Raw genomic sequence first — 16,874 nt, 5'->3', positions numbered from 1 at the left:
AGTTTAATCTAAATATGTGTTGTCTATAGCACATGTGGTCACTTACATTTCAATTAAATTAATTCAGTTTACAGTCACACTAGCCATGTTTCAAGTGCTCAATAGCCACATGTGTCTAGCGGCTACCATGTTGGACATCACAGATATGAAACATTGGCCTGTGCTGATAAATGATATTTTGCTGCATTACTTTCAAACATCCTGCTTCAAAACGATGAACACTTATGGTTTTTTAATGTCCAAAGATATAAGATTTTCTAAACACAAATGGGATTGATATAATTGTACTTCTCTGTACAAGTGTTAGTAATATATCTGACCAGGTTAGTATGCTCTTGGAGTTATGGGGCAGAGTCTCTATTACCAGAGTGGGAATTATAAGAAACTCATTATTATTTTGATTTGGTCACCATGTTGGACATTTCAGGAAAGTAACATGAAGAGACCATGTCTTAGTGCATGTTTATCTTTGGATTCACTGTTTATGCAAACTGACCTGAAATGCAGTCAGCTGAAGCTCTAGAGGTTAAGTCTATAAAGCAAATCCCTAGAGGAACTTGAGCAAAGCATCTCAGGTGTCCTCTTGATACAGTAGATAAAATCCTCTTGGTGAAACACAGGAAAAATAACTGAGAGATAAGGGAGTAATCAAAGAAATCCAGAGAAGAATGGTGAGAAATTATTTTTAGCTTTTCTAAAATGAAAGATTTTGCAAATGGTAATCCCAAATGTGATGAAACAGGGACATCGATGGTAGGAATTTATGAAAGCACTTGTGGAAGCAGTTTAGTAAGTAGTATGTATTAGACCCTTAGAAATGGAAGATCTTCTTGCCCAATAAATCTAGTTCTATTAATTTATCCAAAGGAAGCAGTCTTAAATGCAGGAATTTTTTTCTGTATGAAAATTTCACCTCTCGTTATATAAACATATAAAAATGGAGGCATTCTCGGGACCCAAATATAGAGAAAAAGTTAAATAACTAGACTATAATTACAATTATGTGTAGTTTAAGAAAATGTATAGAGGAAAAGCTGAAAGTCCGTCATCAGTGTTGACAGTAGTTATTAGGAAGTGCTGTTTTTTGCCTTGCTTCTTTTCTAAATTTTTAATTTTTCATTAATGAAAAAGTATTTCTAGGGGAAATCCTGTTTGGAAACATTATACCATCTGACTTCCCAACTCTTTATTCTGTGGTGAATTATTAGCCAAGTTTTAGGTGTTTGTCTGGATTTTTTTTTCCTCCCTCACTGTTGCTTTTCATTCCTGTGTTAATACTTACAACACACTGCATAAGTGTTTTATAGACCTCCATGTGGTGCCTGTGCCTATGTCACTTAGCTAATTGCTTTCGGCACTTTCCAAAACTTTTTTTTTTTTTTTTTTTTTGAGGGAGATCAGCCCTGAGCTAACATCCGTGCTAATCCTCCTCTTTTTGCTGAGGAAGACTGGCTCTGAGCTAACATCTATTGCCAATCCTCCTCCTTTTTTTTTTTTCCTTCCCCAAAGCCCCAGTAGATAGTTGTATGCCATAGTTGCACATCCTTCTAGTTGCTGTATGTGGGACGCGGCCTCAGCATGGCTGGAGAAGCGGTGTGTCGGTGCGCGCCTGGGATCCGAACCCGGGCTGCCAGTAGCGGAGCACGCGCACTTAACCGCTCAGCCACCGGGCCGGCCCCCCAAAACTTTTAAAAAGAGTGATCACGTGTAGAATGAGCTAGGGTACAGTACTTTTTGCGAAGCTCTGACTTTCTGGCTTTTAGGGTTTTGTAATGTCCAAAAGTATTTGAGCTTCTAAACACAAATGGGATGCACACAATAGTACCTCTGTACAAATCCTGGTTATGTTTTTGACCAGGTTAGTGTGTGTATTCCAACCCTTAGAGTGACCAGTAAAAAAAAAGTAATGCAAAGAAGTACAGCTAATAAGTCAATAGAGAAATTAATATGGAATGCTAAAAAACGTTCTAATAGAACAGCAACAAAAAAAGCAGTAAAGGGAAGAAAAGGAACAATAGAGGAGACAAATGGAAAATAAATAATAAAATGGTAAATCTAAACTATACCAATAATTACATTAAACATTAATGGATTAAACACTCCAGTTAAAAGCTAGAAATTGTCAGAAAGGATAAGTAGACAACTCAATTATATGCTGCCTACAAGTGATATACATTAAAGGTACAGACAGGTTGAAAGTAAATTAATAGATAAAGATATACCATGCAAATGGTGACCATGTGAAGGCTGGAGTGGCTATATTAATATCATATAAAATTGATATGCTATTACTAGAACATAAGTAACATAAGCTATTACTAGAACTAAAGAGAGACATTTCGCAATGACAAATGGGACAGTTCATTAAGAGGAATAACAATCATAAAATGTGCACACACCTAGTAAGAGCTTTAAAATATATGAGACAAAAAAATGACAAAGGGAGAAATGGACAGTTTCACACTTGTAGTTGGAGATTTTATCACCTCTCAGCAATTGATAGAACAACTAGATAAAACAAATCAATAACTAGAGAAAATCTGGAAAACATTATTAACCACATTGACCTAATTGTTATTTTTGAAAATCGTACCAAACACCTTCAGAATATACATTCTTTTTTATGTACATGATACAGACATCAAGATAAATCATATGCTGGCAATAAAGTCTCAGTAAATTTAAAAAGACTGAAATCGTAGGAGTATGTTCTCTGACTGCAATGGAATTTTATTAAAAATCAACAGTAATGAAATATCTAGGAAAGCTTCGGTTATTTGGAAGTTAAACAATATTTTGAACTGAATGATAATGAAAATACAGTATATTAAAACTTGTGGGAAGTACTAGAGCAGTGCTTAAAGAGAAATTTATAGCTTTAAATGCTTATAGTAGAAAAGAACAATCTTAAATCAATTATTTAAGTTTTTACTTTAAGAAACTTGAAAAAGGAGAAGAAATTGAAACCAAAATGGTGCTCCCATCTACCCTCTCAGCCCTCCCACAGTCTTTGTGGCACATTATCATGAGGGCTTGGAGCCTCCTTGCCAGAGGGGGCTGACTTGATTTTGGAGCTCAGTGGAAATGCCCCATGCCTGGAGCATTGTTGAAAATAACCATGGGCTGGATCTAGGTTTCACACAATCTGGAAATGTCAAGAAAACAGCTGCCTGAGGCCAGGATACTGGTTGGGGCAAGCAACAGAGTAGCCTCACGTTTAATAGGAGACCTGCTGAGTGAGACAGCTATGTGGGCTTTGATAAGCTTCTACATATTCCTTGGGATCTGGAAGGCTGCATGCATGCTTAAGAGAGGACCTCAGTTGTCTGCTCCTTCGTAGCTGAGCGTGGGGCCAGAAAAGAAGAGCTGGGGCACACTTACAAATTACCTGATTATTGAATGTATGTCCCAACCTCTACACATATCTTCTTGGCAAAGGGCAGAAGCTTTACAGGCTGAGGATGCTTATGCCCAACCTCTGACCAGTCATTGGCCAAACATAAGTTATTTTTGCCAACCATAAGTTATTCCTAGGAGCAGCTTCAATGTTAATAACAACAACAAAAACAACAATAGAGTAGAGACATAAGTGGCTACATACTCTTGGGAAGACAAACTATATAGAATTAGTCTAGGCAATTCACTAAAATAAACAGCAATAGCAACCTACCTGGAAGGGGCAAGGATCAGAATCCAGGGTTGCTACGATGTAGTCTAAAATTATGAGACATGCAAAGAAGAAGGAACTTGTAGCTCATATACAGGAAATAAAACCAGCCAATAGAAAGTATCTCTGAGGGGGCCCAGATAGTACTCTTAGTTAAGAATATTTTAGAGCAGCTATTATAAATGTGTTCAAAAAACTAAGGAAACCATTGTCAAAGAATTAAAGGAAAATACAATGACAGTGACTCATCAAATAGAAACTATCAATAAGGAGATAGAATTTATGTGTATATATATCCCCAAATAGAAATTCTAGACATGAAAAGTACAATAACTAAAATGAAGAATTCACTACAGAAGTTAACAGCAGATTTGAGCTGGCAGAAGGAATCAGTAACCTTAAAAACTGATCAGTAGAGGCCAGCCCGGTGGTATAGTGGTTAAGTTCGCGTGCTCCACTTCGGCAGCCTGGGGTTCATGGGTTCGGATCCTGGGCGCGGACCTCTGCACCACTTATTAAAGCTGTGCTGTGGCAGGCGTCCCACATATAAAGTAGAGGAAGATGGGCACAGATGTTAGCCCAGGGCCAATCTTCCTCAGCAAAAAAGAGGAGGATTGGCAACAGATGTTAGCTCAGGGCTAATCTTCCTCAAAAAAAAAAAAAAAGAGAACTGATCAGTAGATATTATTCAGTCTGAGTAACATATAGAAAAAAGAATTAAAAAAAAAAAATGAACAGAGCCCTGTAGACCAGTGGGACACTACCAAGCATACCAATATATGCATGAGGCATAATGGGAGTGCCAGAAAAGAGAAGAGAGAGAGAAAAAAGGACAGAAAAAATATTTGAAGAAATAATGGCCCAAAATTTCCTACATTTGATGAAAATGATTAAGCTACACATCTGAACAAACTCATGTAGACACATTATAGTCAAAATGTGGAAAGCCAAAAACAAAGAAAATTTTGAAACCACCTAGAGAATTGACTCATTATATACAAAGGATCCTCAATAAGATTAACAGCTGATTTCTCATAAGAAACAACAGTGGACAGACGGCAGTGGAATGACATAATTCTAATTGCTAAAAACAAACTGCTCTCAACCAAGAATTTCATGTCCAGCTAAATTGTCCTTCAAAAGTGATGGCAAAATAAAGACGTTCCCAGATAAATGAAGAAAATTTGTTGCTCTGAGACCTGCCTTATGAGAAGTACTAAAAGAAGTCCTTCAGGCTGAAAGACCACATGTAATTAAAATTCACACAAAAAATAAAGATCACTGGTAAAGGTCATTATGCAGGTAAATATAAAAAACATTGTATTTGTTTTCTGTTGCTGTGTAACAGATTAGACAAACATATGGCTTAATACAACACACATCTATTACCTCACAGTTTTAAGATGTTGACCAGACTCTTCTCAGGCTTGACTGGGGAAGAATTCACTTCGAGGCTCACTTAAGTTGTCGGCAGATTAATTTCCTTGTGCTTCTAGGACTGAGGGGCTCAGCTGTTTGCTGGCTGTTGACTGGAGGTTGCCTGTGGATTCTTGTCCTGGGGGCTTTTGCATCCTAGCTGCTTACTTCATCAAGGCAGCAAGGAGAGTGTCTATAGTGACTCTGCTAGCAAGACGGAATCTCATATAGCATAACATAATCACAGTAGGGACATTCCATCAGTTTTGCCAGGTTCTGTTAGTTAGAAGTAAGTCAGAGGTCCCACTTAAACTCAAGGGGGGTGGATTATGCAAAGACATGAACATCAAGAGGCAGGGATTATGGGAGGGGCCTGCTTAGAACCATTCTGCAATAGACAGTTAAATATATTTTCCCCCCTTTTCATCTCTTAAAAGACAACATAAAACAATAATTATAAAACTGTTGTTGGGTTTTTAACATAAAAATGTAATATATATGACGGTAGCAGCGCAAAAGAAGGGAGAGGAAAGGAGGCTGTATGTTGAAACAGTTTTTGTATACTGCTAGAGTTAAACTCAAAATAGGGATGAAATAATAAGAAAAGAAATCAGTGGAATTGGAAATGGGCTAATGAAACCAAAAACCAAAATCTGGTTTTTGAAAAGATCGATAAAATTCATAAATCTCTAGCTAGACTGATGAGGAAAATGGAAAAAAAACCCCACAAAACTAATATCAAATATGGAAAAAATGTTTCCACTACAGATCCTACAGACATTAAGATGATAATAAAGAATATAATGAACACGTTTATGCCATTTAGAAGAAATGGATAGATTCCTTGAAAGACACAGATTGCCAAAGCTGACCCAAGAAAAAAATAGAACAGTTTATTAGCCCTATATCTGTCCGAGAAATTTAGTTCATTATTAAAACTTTCCAGTAATAAAACTTTAGGCCCAGCTGGCTTCTTTGTTGAATTATTTCAGATATTAAAGAAATAAACAACAGCAACACTACCCAAAGTCTTGGAGAAGGTAGAGGAGGGAACACTTCCAAACTTACTGTGTGAGGCTTGTAGTGCCCTGATACAAAACCAGATAAAGACATTGCGAGAAATGAAAACTACAGACCATTGTCCATGACAATAGATAGAAAAATCCTTAACAAAATACTAGCAAATCCAACCCATCAGTATATAAAAAACAATATAACATCATGGCCAAGTAGCATTTATCCCAGGAATGCAAGATTTGTTTAACATCTGAAAATCAATATGGTGAGTAATTTACCATATTAGTAGAACAAAAGTAAATACCAAATGATTATTTTAATAATACATTTGATAATGCACATGACAATAGAAAATAAGGATTTACCGTGACGACTCAGCAAACTAGAAGCAGAAGGTAACTTCCAAAACCTAAGGAAAGGCATCTCTGAAAAACTGCCACTAACATCACAGTAAATGGTGAACTGCTGAATGCTTTCCCTCTAAGATAGGAACAAGGCAAGGGTATATGCTTTTACCACTTTTATTCAATATTCTGCTGTAGGTTCTAGCTATTGGAATAAGGGAAGAACAACAAAGAAGAGTCCTATGGATTGGAAAGGAAGAAGTAAAACTGTCTTTATTTGCAGAGAACATAATTGTGTAGGTAGAAAATTGTAAGAAATCTACAAAAATGTACTAGAAAAAGTGAATTTAGCTAGATTACAGAATACACAGATCAATGTACAAAAATCAATTTTATTTTTCTATACCAGCAATTAACATTTGGAAAATGAAATTTAAAAACAATTCATTATGAGAGCACCAAAACTTATAATATTTAGTAATAACTTTAATGAAAGATGTGTAAGACTTGTACACTGAAAATTATAAAACATTTCCAAGGAAAATTAAAGAAGACCTAAATAAATAGATATTCCATGTTCATGGCTTCGAAGAATCGGTGTTATTTAGATCATTTTGGGGAGATTTCATTTTTAGAGTCAGTAGAGTTGTAGTCAAAATTCCAGCGGGCTTCTTTGAAGAAATTGACAAGTTGATTCTAAAATTTATTGGCCAAAACAGTTTTTATTAAAGAAGGTTGAAGATGTACACGACCTGCTATCCAAAGTTAACTATAAAGCTACAGTAATCAAGACAATCTGGTCTTGGTGCATGGATAGACTTTTAGATCAATGGAACAGAATAGAGTTCAGAAATAGACCCACACTTGAATGGTAAATTAGTTTTTGACAAAGACACCAGGATAAATCATTGGAGAAAAGATAATCTTTTCAACAAATTGTGCTAGAACGATTGCATATCTATATGGAAAATAATGAGCCTTGATTTGACCTCACTCTGTACACAAAAATCAACTAGCAATGGATCATTGCCCTAAACATAAGCGTTAAAGGTATAAAACTTCCAGAAGAAAACATAGGAAATCTGTGTGACATTGTGTTGGGCAAAGATTTCTTAAACAGGACACAAAAATCACAAAACATAGAAAAAAATGACAGTTGACTTCATCAAAATTAAAAACATTTCCTCTTCAAAAGACAGTATAGAAAATGAAAAGGCAAGCTCAGACTAGGAGAAGATGTTTATGAAACATATTTGACAAAGGGCTTGTATCCTATATACATAGTTGAGTTGTAAACTCAATAATGAGGAAAACAACCCAATAAAAATGGGTAAATCATTTCAGCAGACACTTCACAAAAGAAAGTGTATGAATAAGCCCAATATCACTAGTCATCAGGGAAATGTAAATTAAAACCCCAATAAGTTACTACTTTACACCCTCTAGAATAGGTAAAGTTAAAATTACTAATGATGCCAAGCATTAGTGAAGATGTAGAACAATGAGACTCTCATATATTGCTGGTGGAAGTGTAGTATTGTATAGCTACTTGGAAAAATAGTTTGGCAGTTTCTTAGGAAGTTAAATGTACATTTAACGTGTGACCCAGCAATTCTTTCCTAGGTATTTACCCAAGTGAAATGAAACCATATATCCACATATAGACTTGTATATGAATGTTCACAGTAGCCTTATTCATAATAGCTTCAAACTGGAAATAACCCAGTTGGCCATCTGCTGGTAAATAGATAAATAATTGTATATCCATATTATGGAATACTATTCAGTGGTACAAAAGAATGACCTTTCGATACAACGACAACATGGATGAATTTCAAAAACATCATGCTAAGTGGAATAAGCCAAACACAAAAGTCTACATGCTATATGATTCCATTTGTATGAAATTCTAGAAAGGCAAAACTTCAGTGGTTGCCTGAGGCCCAGAGTCTGGGCAAGGAATTGACTGTAAAGAGACAGGAAGGAACTTTTTGAGATGATGGAAATGTTTTGATTGTGGTGATGCTTACATGACTATATAATTTGTCAAAGTTAATCAACCTGTTAAAATGGGTGAATTTTATTGTTCCTCAGTAAAGCTGTTAGAAAAAAGGAAACCATATTGTTAGGGAATGTTTATTTGCTTTTATTTATATGTACTTTCAAATTTTTCAATAGAGTTAAATGGATTTCTTGAGACTGTGCTACAACTTGTTTAAAATAGGTTGCACCTGGAAAAAAGAAATCTTGCTCTGGGGACAAAGTGGGAGGTTGATGGGGCTGTCATCTTAGTGTGGGAAAGCTTTTCTGATGAAGGGACATTTGAGGAGACGTAGATGAAGTGAGTTCGGTTCAAAATTTTCTTTGCATGTGCTTTGCACATCTACTGAATTTATATCTAGGTTTTTTATAGTTTCTGTTGCTATTACAAATGAGATATTTTTCTTATCTTATTGCATTGGCTACTAATAGTCATTAAATTAATTTTTATTTGCATCTTCATTTGTTTTAGATCTCCCATTTGTTAATTTCTCGAGGATAGTAACTCTAAGGATTTTATGCATTGTTACCCTAAAGCTCTTTATTCTATGCTGTGTTTCCAGCATGTGCTCAGCTAATGTATTTTAATGGTTTTTACTGAGACTAAGAAGATCATTGCTATACTTGTTAATCTTTGTTTTTCCTAGCTCAGACTAGCACCAAAACCTAAGCAGAACCTGAAAAAGACCTAAAGTGGAAAACCAAAGATGCAAGTGCAATTTCATGTAATGTAATTTTAATTTTACTGTCAAATAGAGCAAGTATAGGATGCACATAAGAATGTTGGCTAGCACGTTTAAAGGCACCCCTGGTGTATGAAAGGTGGGAGATGTGAAAGAAGGTATTCTTAAATTTCACTGGCAGATTCAGAGAGAATGTCTGGAAGCAGTTGATTGGTCAGGTATAGATTGGAAATGGATGTCTTGGCAAGATTTACTGTTTGATTTGAATAGAAGGAGTTCTTTTAGATTTCTCGCCTGTCTGCGCTTAGTCCACGTTAGGTAAGTGAGGTACCCGAAACAGACTCCAGGGCTCAGCTCCTCTAAAATAGAAACATTAGTAGCTTATGTTCATGCTTTACCAGTAGATGGCAGCAAAATGCTTTGTTAAAATGTTCTTGCCTTCATTTTTTTAAGTCATATAGTAAATAGGTACTGTATATTTTCCTTTTAGTGAAGACCAAGGCAGATATGATACCCTTGTTTATTTAATAGGGTAAAAGTCATATTACTATTGTGTACTGTCAGTTTATATTAAGTGATTTTATAAATCCATTTGATATAGCTTACCTAAAACATGTTATTTTTTCTAGGTTTTCTTAGCAACTACTTCTTAACTGAATTTTTCGTTCTCCATAGTATTATTATTTTACATGTAATTTTTTACCTCATAAATTTTTTTAAATAATCTAGCTGTCATAATGTTTTAGAACTAAATAACATTTTACTAAACAATACACAAATGTTTAATCATATAGCTTTGGAGATTTTTTTGTTTGCTTGAAAAATACTTGTGAATTTTTCTCTTTTATGAACAAACCAAAAATTAAGGGTGACTTTTATAAGAAGAAAGCATTTTAATCTTAGGCAATCAGGTCTGACTGATTTGTGTTCACATGGAATTGTAGGAAGTGATCTGTATAGTATGGGGGAGCAGTTCTTGCCCCTGTTCTGCCCACTGCCCAGGAAGGCCAGTGGGATGAGAGCTACACAGAACTGACCCTCGACTTTAGAAAGATCTGGGCGGGTGACAGAAGTTTGTGACTTGAGTCGCATAGGAGATAAATCATTGTAGTTTCTTTCTTTTTTTTTTTTCTCTTGCCAGAAATCAGTCACTTTAGGAGAGGGTTTTGGAACTGTTTTAGAAAATAATATTTATACAGTGCTGAGGTTTCTCCTAATTTTTCATGCAAAAAAATTGTGCTGTTTAATTCTTACAAACTCCAAAGTTCTTGTAAAACTAAGAATTCAGAATAGACTTTTATCTTATGAAAACATGATTTATCCAGATCACTTAACATATATCTTACATGCTTTGGAATTTTTACAGACCACAGGAAAACTTTTTTTTTCCTACCAAATACATCCTAAAACAACACAGTCTGCCAGACCACAGTACATCCGTAATTTAGAACAGCAGATGTTGCTACACATGCTTCTCTTTAAGACCAAGAAGAAGCACAAGAGAAAATAAAACAAAAAGTTAAAACAGAGGAGAGACATGAAACAATACAGAGATGAAGGAGTTGAGTAGCCAAAAGCAGTTGGTTAAATTAGAAAGAGGGGGAATGTGGTGATCTGACCTCTGTGTTTTGTATACATCTTTTAAACACTTTGTAAGTCATTCTCATTCTGTTAACCCAGGTTTGATAACTTTCTCCTAAAATTTATTTTCCATTAAAACTATACTTCAATTAAACTGAGGAAAGAAGTACTTGATGTTCATTATAATGTTTAATTATTTCACATTTTGTAGAATTGGCTAAAATGTACTGTGCCATGGTAGAGTTTGTTGTTGTGTCTTAGAGTCTGCTAATGTTTTCATTTTGATTTTAACTCTAGCTGATCCCACGGTTAAAGACTTAATCGGAGGCTTCACTGCTCTTCATTACGCGGCCATGCATGGTCGGGCCCGGATCGCACGCTTGATGTTAGAATCTGAATACAGGAGTGACATTATTAACGCGAAAAGCAATGATGGCTGGACTCCCCTCCATGTGGCTGCTCACTACGGTAGGGACTCATTTGTCCGACTCCTACTGGAGTTCAAGGCTGAGGTCGACCCACTGAGTGATAAAGGTACGACGCCACTTCAGCTTGCCATTATCCGAGAGAGATCAAGCTGTGTGAAAATCCTCCTGGACCACAATGCCAACATCGACATTCAGAATGGTTTCCTATTGCGATACGCCGTGATCAAAAGCAATCACTCTTATTGCCGAATGTTCCTTCAGAGAGGAGCAGACACAAACTTGGGTCGCTTAGAAGATGGACAGACTCCTTTACATTTGTCTGCCCTTAGGGATGATGTGCTTTGCGCACGGATGTTATATAATTATGGAGCGGACACGAACACAAGGAACTATGAAGGGCAGACCCCATTGGCTGTTTCAATAAGTATTTCTGGAAGTAGTCGACCGTGTTTGGATTTCTTACAAGAAGTCACAAGTATGTAATTTATTATTACTATTATTGCACTTTAAAAAAAGTTTGCATCTTCTGAGGAGCTTAAGGTGTTTTTACAACTTAAAATGACCAGGTGTTAATGATTCCCATTAGCCCTATTGGTAAGTAATACCTCATTCATCTGAAATAAGAAGAAAACTCTATTTCACAAGACTTCGTAAAAATTCAGTTGTGTTACTGAAAGTAATAGGGGTGGATAGGCAGGGTGAGAGAAGAAATGGAGGAAACGACAGAGAGAAGAGAATTTTTAAAATTAACGAAGATCTATCTTAGGACAAGGCGGTGGTTACTGGTCATAAACATAGTCTTTCTGGACTTTCATGGACTTCAGATTGAGGGATTAGAAGGAGAATTTTGGGTTTTAGATTACATAGCTATGGAAGTGCCTAGAATTTGTGCTTTATTGCTAGGCTGTTGTTCATGTTTTCTTGTTGCTTTTCTGCTTCATTACCATGTCAACCCACATGAAATAGAACAGCAGTCTTATTTATGTAGGTATCCTAGTAATGCAGGTTAAGGATGCTAGACATTGTAAGAAAAGGTTTGCTATCAGTGGAAAATTTGGTCCCACTGTCCCCGGCCCACATGGCTTCCATTTTATCTGACCTGTTGTTGTGTGGGCACTTTCTTTTTAAAGCCTAGAAGTGTCTGACCCGCCTTGTGCAGTGGTGCCTGTGTTTGCATTGTTTTTCTGATGGGGTTGTTAGTTTGTGTGGATGGAGCCACCCTCTCTTGTCGGGCTTCCTTGTGACCAGTTGAGTACGTCTCTCAGAGCTTAACATCCAACTTGAAGCTCAAGTCTATAAATAAAATGTTTGCTTTTGCTGTCTGCTGCACTTTTTAATGAATTCCCTTTTCCTCACCTGATTTTTACCTTTCAGTCATTATTAGGGAAGAAGAAATACATTCTGGGAACCAGGTACTGGGGGGTAAGGAGTTTACTTGACCTACTGGTAAATAATCTAGTCTCTCCCTTGGAACTGAACTTGGGAGTAGAAATGTTATGAAGAAATGAAGTGTAATTTGAATTTTGTGTATTCATGAGAAAGAAAAGATGAAATTATTACCACTAAGTGTATTTAGGCTAAAGCATAAAAAGAAATCACACTCAGGGTCTCATGCATCTGCCCAGCAGAACTTTCTGTGATGATGGAAGTGGTCTCTCTGTGCATCCAGTATGGTAGCCACTAGCCCCAGGTGGCTGTTGAGCATGTGTTATGTGGCTCTTGCTACTGAGGAACTGAACTTTTAGTTGTATTTAATTGTATTAATTTAAGTTTAAGTGGCCAGAAGTGCATGGTGGCTCCTGTGTTCTACAGCACAGATGTGGCTGCCTTGGGAGAGGTGTTTTGGGCTGTCTGGTAGGTGGTCCCTTGCAGAAAGCTTTTGAGGCACACACACATACCCAAAGATAGAAGATCTATCTTTGGGTGCCTGCTGGTTCCTTACCAGCTGACTCTGACTCTTCAGATCCGGGCTGCATTTTGGGAAAAGATTGTAGTGAAATTTCAAATGCTGGTTCTCTCAGCAAATTTTCTAGCAGTCTTCATTTGTAGACTGTTAGGGGTGTTGGTATTGTGAAAGGTAGGATTACTCTTGAAGTTAGGATTCTCTCATGGTATATATAGCCTATAATGTGTATCTTATTCTTAATAAATTCTGAATATCTTTTTGTTGTTGTTGCTTTAACTTCTACACTAGAGACTCTTGGTTAAGTTAGTGTGGCTGCCTTCAGGAAGGCATATTACAGACATAAATGCCCCAGCCCCTTTTGTTAAATATTTTGCTCAGTGGTTAATGGCATAGACTAGAGCTAGACTGCCCAAGCTCCAGTCCTAACTCTACCACATATTAGCTGTGACCTTGGGCGGGTTACCCACCCACTCTTGGCCTCAGTGTCCTCATCTTAAAATTTGGATAATTATATCTATCTTATAGGTTTGTCATGAGGATTAAATGAGTTAATATTTATAACACACATAGAACAGTGCCTGGCACATTTTAAGTGTTGTATGTGTTCTTTAAAATAAAATATTTAATTAAATGAGGGTGAATGAACAGCAAGGGCTGGTTTGCTACCAACACAGTGAATCCCTGAGGTTCTTATTCTACCCTCGCCTCCTATTTTCAACTCTGTTGACTGTTGTATAGTCTTTATATGGAGACTCACAGCCAGGGGAATGGAGAAGCTGCCTCTTTGTCCCCAGCCCTCAGAGCTGCTGAGTTCCAGAGTACTGCTGGAGAGCAAGAATGTTGAGTTAAAAAAGATGCTCATGTAGTTTTAAAATTAGGAGCAGACAGAAAAATTGACAGAGACTGCCTCTTTGTGTTGGAGTTCTCCACTGTGTGTAGAGCAGAGTCGCACACCTGGTAGGTCCTCAGTAAGTGTGGGCTGGCTGATGGACTGCATCTGTAAAGGATGGTGGCTGAACAAACGTCTATGTTTTTCAGAAGCGAAAGACCATCTGTCTGTCTTTTGAAGGCTGCAGTTATCTTTTGCCTTCAGATGCCTCAACATAGTTTATTACTTCTTGATTCTCTAGTAGTGTTTCCTGCCAAAAGCACATTAAGTGTTTCTGTCTCACCTGTGCATATTTACTAGCTTTTTCTTTTCCTAGTGAATAATTATGTGCTAGAAGGACCAACTGTAGCTGATGCTCTTGGGAGTTCTCTCCTGTGCTCTCTCCTGAAAACCAGAGTGAAAGAAGGTTGGGTAGTTTAGGGAGCAGCATTAAGTCAAATCTGTGAGCTCCTTCTGGCCTTTGACACCACCGAGAGCCAGCGCTCCGGGCACGGAGCCGTTGGCTTCTAATCTGAGAACTCAGACTCCTGAGGGGTAAGGACAGGGGAAGTGCCACTTCGTGGTCTTTATTTAGGGCCATTTTACTGTTCATTGCACCATTTTGACTAGAAGCAGCTTATTTAAATTGGAAGAGCTCAAGACAGTCATAATCCTGGAATCTAGATGCTATTGAAGCTTTTTAAAAATATTGCCATAAAAACTGATGCACACTGTATAAAAACAGAGCAGATCAAATGGCTTACTTATAAGGTAGTATCTATTGGTACCTTGTTGATCGTGAGTAGAGGCAGAAGCCACGAAGAGCTGCTGTTACCGTTTACCCACAGCCAAACTTCCAGAAATTTCTGCCTGCTAGAATTGCTGCAACTCAACATGGTCCCCTCCAGAAAGCCAGTCAAGTGAAGGAGCAGCTTCTTTGTGCCCTGGGACAGTAAATACAGCTAAGAAGAGCCAAAGATCCTACCTGAAGGAGGAGGATCACTTTGCAGAAGGAAAGATATTTTCTGCTTACTTAGAGAAGCCAGTTTTTGTTCTTTTACTTGAAAGAAAAAAAGAGAGTGGGAAAAATAAAAGGGACAACAGAGGGAACAGTGAAGGTGTGACCGATGACGAGTAGAAATGGTAGTGAGGACAGACAGCAGTGGACATTCTGATGGAGGTCTATTGAGGGCAGAGGGCCCTGGGTCAGGAGGTAAACTGCCCCTTGCACCAGGGCCAAGACTTGGGTGAGGCGAGCGAGGTGCCTAGGGCACAAAATTTAAGGAGACACTCATTCTCAGCTTCCTGCAAATGCAGGCAGTTAATTAAAGTAGAAAAACTTGTATGTAGCATATGCACAAACCTTACAGAGCTAAGAGGATCACGGCAGCTCTGGCATATGGGAATGAACTAGAATTCTCTAGCCGAAGGTAAAGAGCAGAAGATTGTAGGAATGTTTGCCCAATTCAAAAGAGAAAGTGAACATTTATGCACAAGAGAAGGGCAAGCCCAAGAACACGTTGTTAAAAGAGGTGCAATATTAAACTTTCGAGAAAGACTATCCTATAAGTAAAGCTTGCCCCGAGGATATTGTTAAATAGTAATACAAGGGTTCCCTTTTGTCCATATTGTCTCTAACACTTGTTATTTCTTGTCTTTTTAATTATAGCCATTCTGATGGGTATAAGGTGAAATCTCATTGTGGTTTTGATTTGTATTTCCCTAATAATTAGTGATGTTGAACATCTTTTCATGTGCCTGTTGGCCATCTGTATATCTTCTTTGGAAAAAAGACTGTTCAGATCCTCTGCCCATTTTTTGATCAGGTTTTTTGGGTGTTTTTGTTGTTGAGTTGTCTGAGTTCTTTATATATGTTGGATATTAACGCCTTATTGGATATATGACTTGCAAATATCTTCTCCCAATTGGTATGTAGTGTTTTCTTTTTGTTGGTTTCCTTTGCTGGGCAGAAGCTTTGTAGTTTGATGTTGTCCTATTTGTTTAGTTTTGCTTTTGTTTCCCTTGCCTGAGGAGACATATTCAAAAGGATACTGTTAAGACCAATGTCAGCATACTGCCTATGTTTTCTTCTAGGAGTTTTGTGGTTTCAGGTGTTACATTCAAGTCTTTAATCCGTTTTGAGTTAATTTTTGTGTTTGGTGTAAGATAGTGCTCTACTTTGATTCTTTTGTGTGTGGCTGTCCAGTGTTCCTAGCACCATTTATTGAAGAGACTTTCCTTTCTCCATTGTATGTTCTTGGCTCTTTTGTCAAAAATTAGCTGTCCATAAATGTGTGGGTTTATTTCTGAGCCCTGTGTTCTGTTCCATTGATCTGTGTGTCTGTTTTTGTACCAGTACCATGCTGTTTTGATTACTATAGCTTTGTAGTATATTTTGAAGTCAGGGAGTGTGATACCTCCAGCTTTGTTCTTTTTTCTCAGGATTGTTTTGGCTATTTGGAGTCTTTTGTTATTCCATATAAATTTTAGGATTCTTTGTTCTATTTCCATGAAAAATGTTGTTGGGATTTTAATAGGGAGTGTATTGAATCTATAGATTGCTTTAGGTAATATGGACATTTTAACTATGTTAATTCTTCCAATTCATGAGCACGGAATATCTTTCTATTTCTTTGTGTCATCTTAGGTTTCTTTCAACAGTGTCTTATAGTTTTCAGTGTACAGGTCTTTCACCTCCTTGGTTAAATTTATTCCTAGGTATTTTATTCTTTTTATTGCTATCATAAGTGGGATTCTATTCTTAATTTCTCTTTCTGCTAGTTTGTTGTTAGTGTATAGAAACACAGCTGATTTTTGTGTGTTGATTTTGTACCCTACAACTTTACTGTATTCATTTATTATTTCTAATAGTTTTTTGTGAATTCTTTAAGGTTTTCTATATATAAAATCATGTCATCTGCAAA

General features: G+C 37.0%; 1 protein-coding gene across 3 annotated transcripts in view; it reads left to right on the top strand.

Annotated features, from left to right (window-relative positions):
* Positions 1-16,874, top strand: part of ASB7 (ankyrin repeat and SOCS box containing 7) — a 53,359-nt gene that overhangs the window by 20,054 nt on the left and 16,431 nt on the right. For all 3 annotated transcript variants that reach the window (XM_004431891.3, XM_087428859.1, XM_087428858.1), the window contains exon 5: positions 11,046-11,651. In XM_004431891.3, the coding sequence (XP_004431948.1) occupies positions 11,046-11,651 (606 nt within the window). The remainder of the gene's footprint in view (positions 1-11,045; positions 11,652-16,874) is intronic.

The sequence above is a fragment of the Ceratotherium simum genome, chromosome 3 (assembly GCF_057802395.1).
Source record: "Ceratotherium simum simum isolate JZ-2026a chromosome 3, ASM5780239v1, whole genome shotgun sequence".
NCBI classification, from domain to species: domain Eukaryota; kingdom Metazoa; phylum Chordata; class Mammalia; order Perissodactyla; family Rhinocerotidae; genus Ceratotherium; species Ceratotherium simum.
This window is presented reverse-complemented; position numbering and strand designations above follow the sequence as displayed.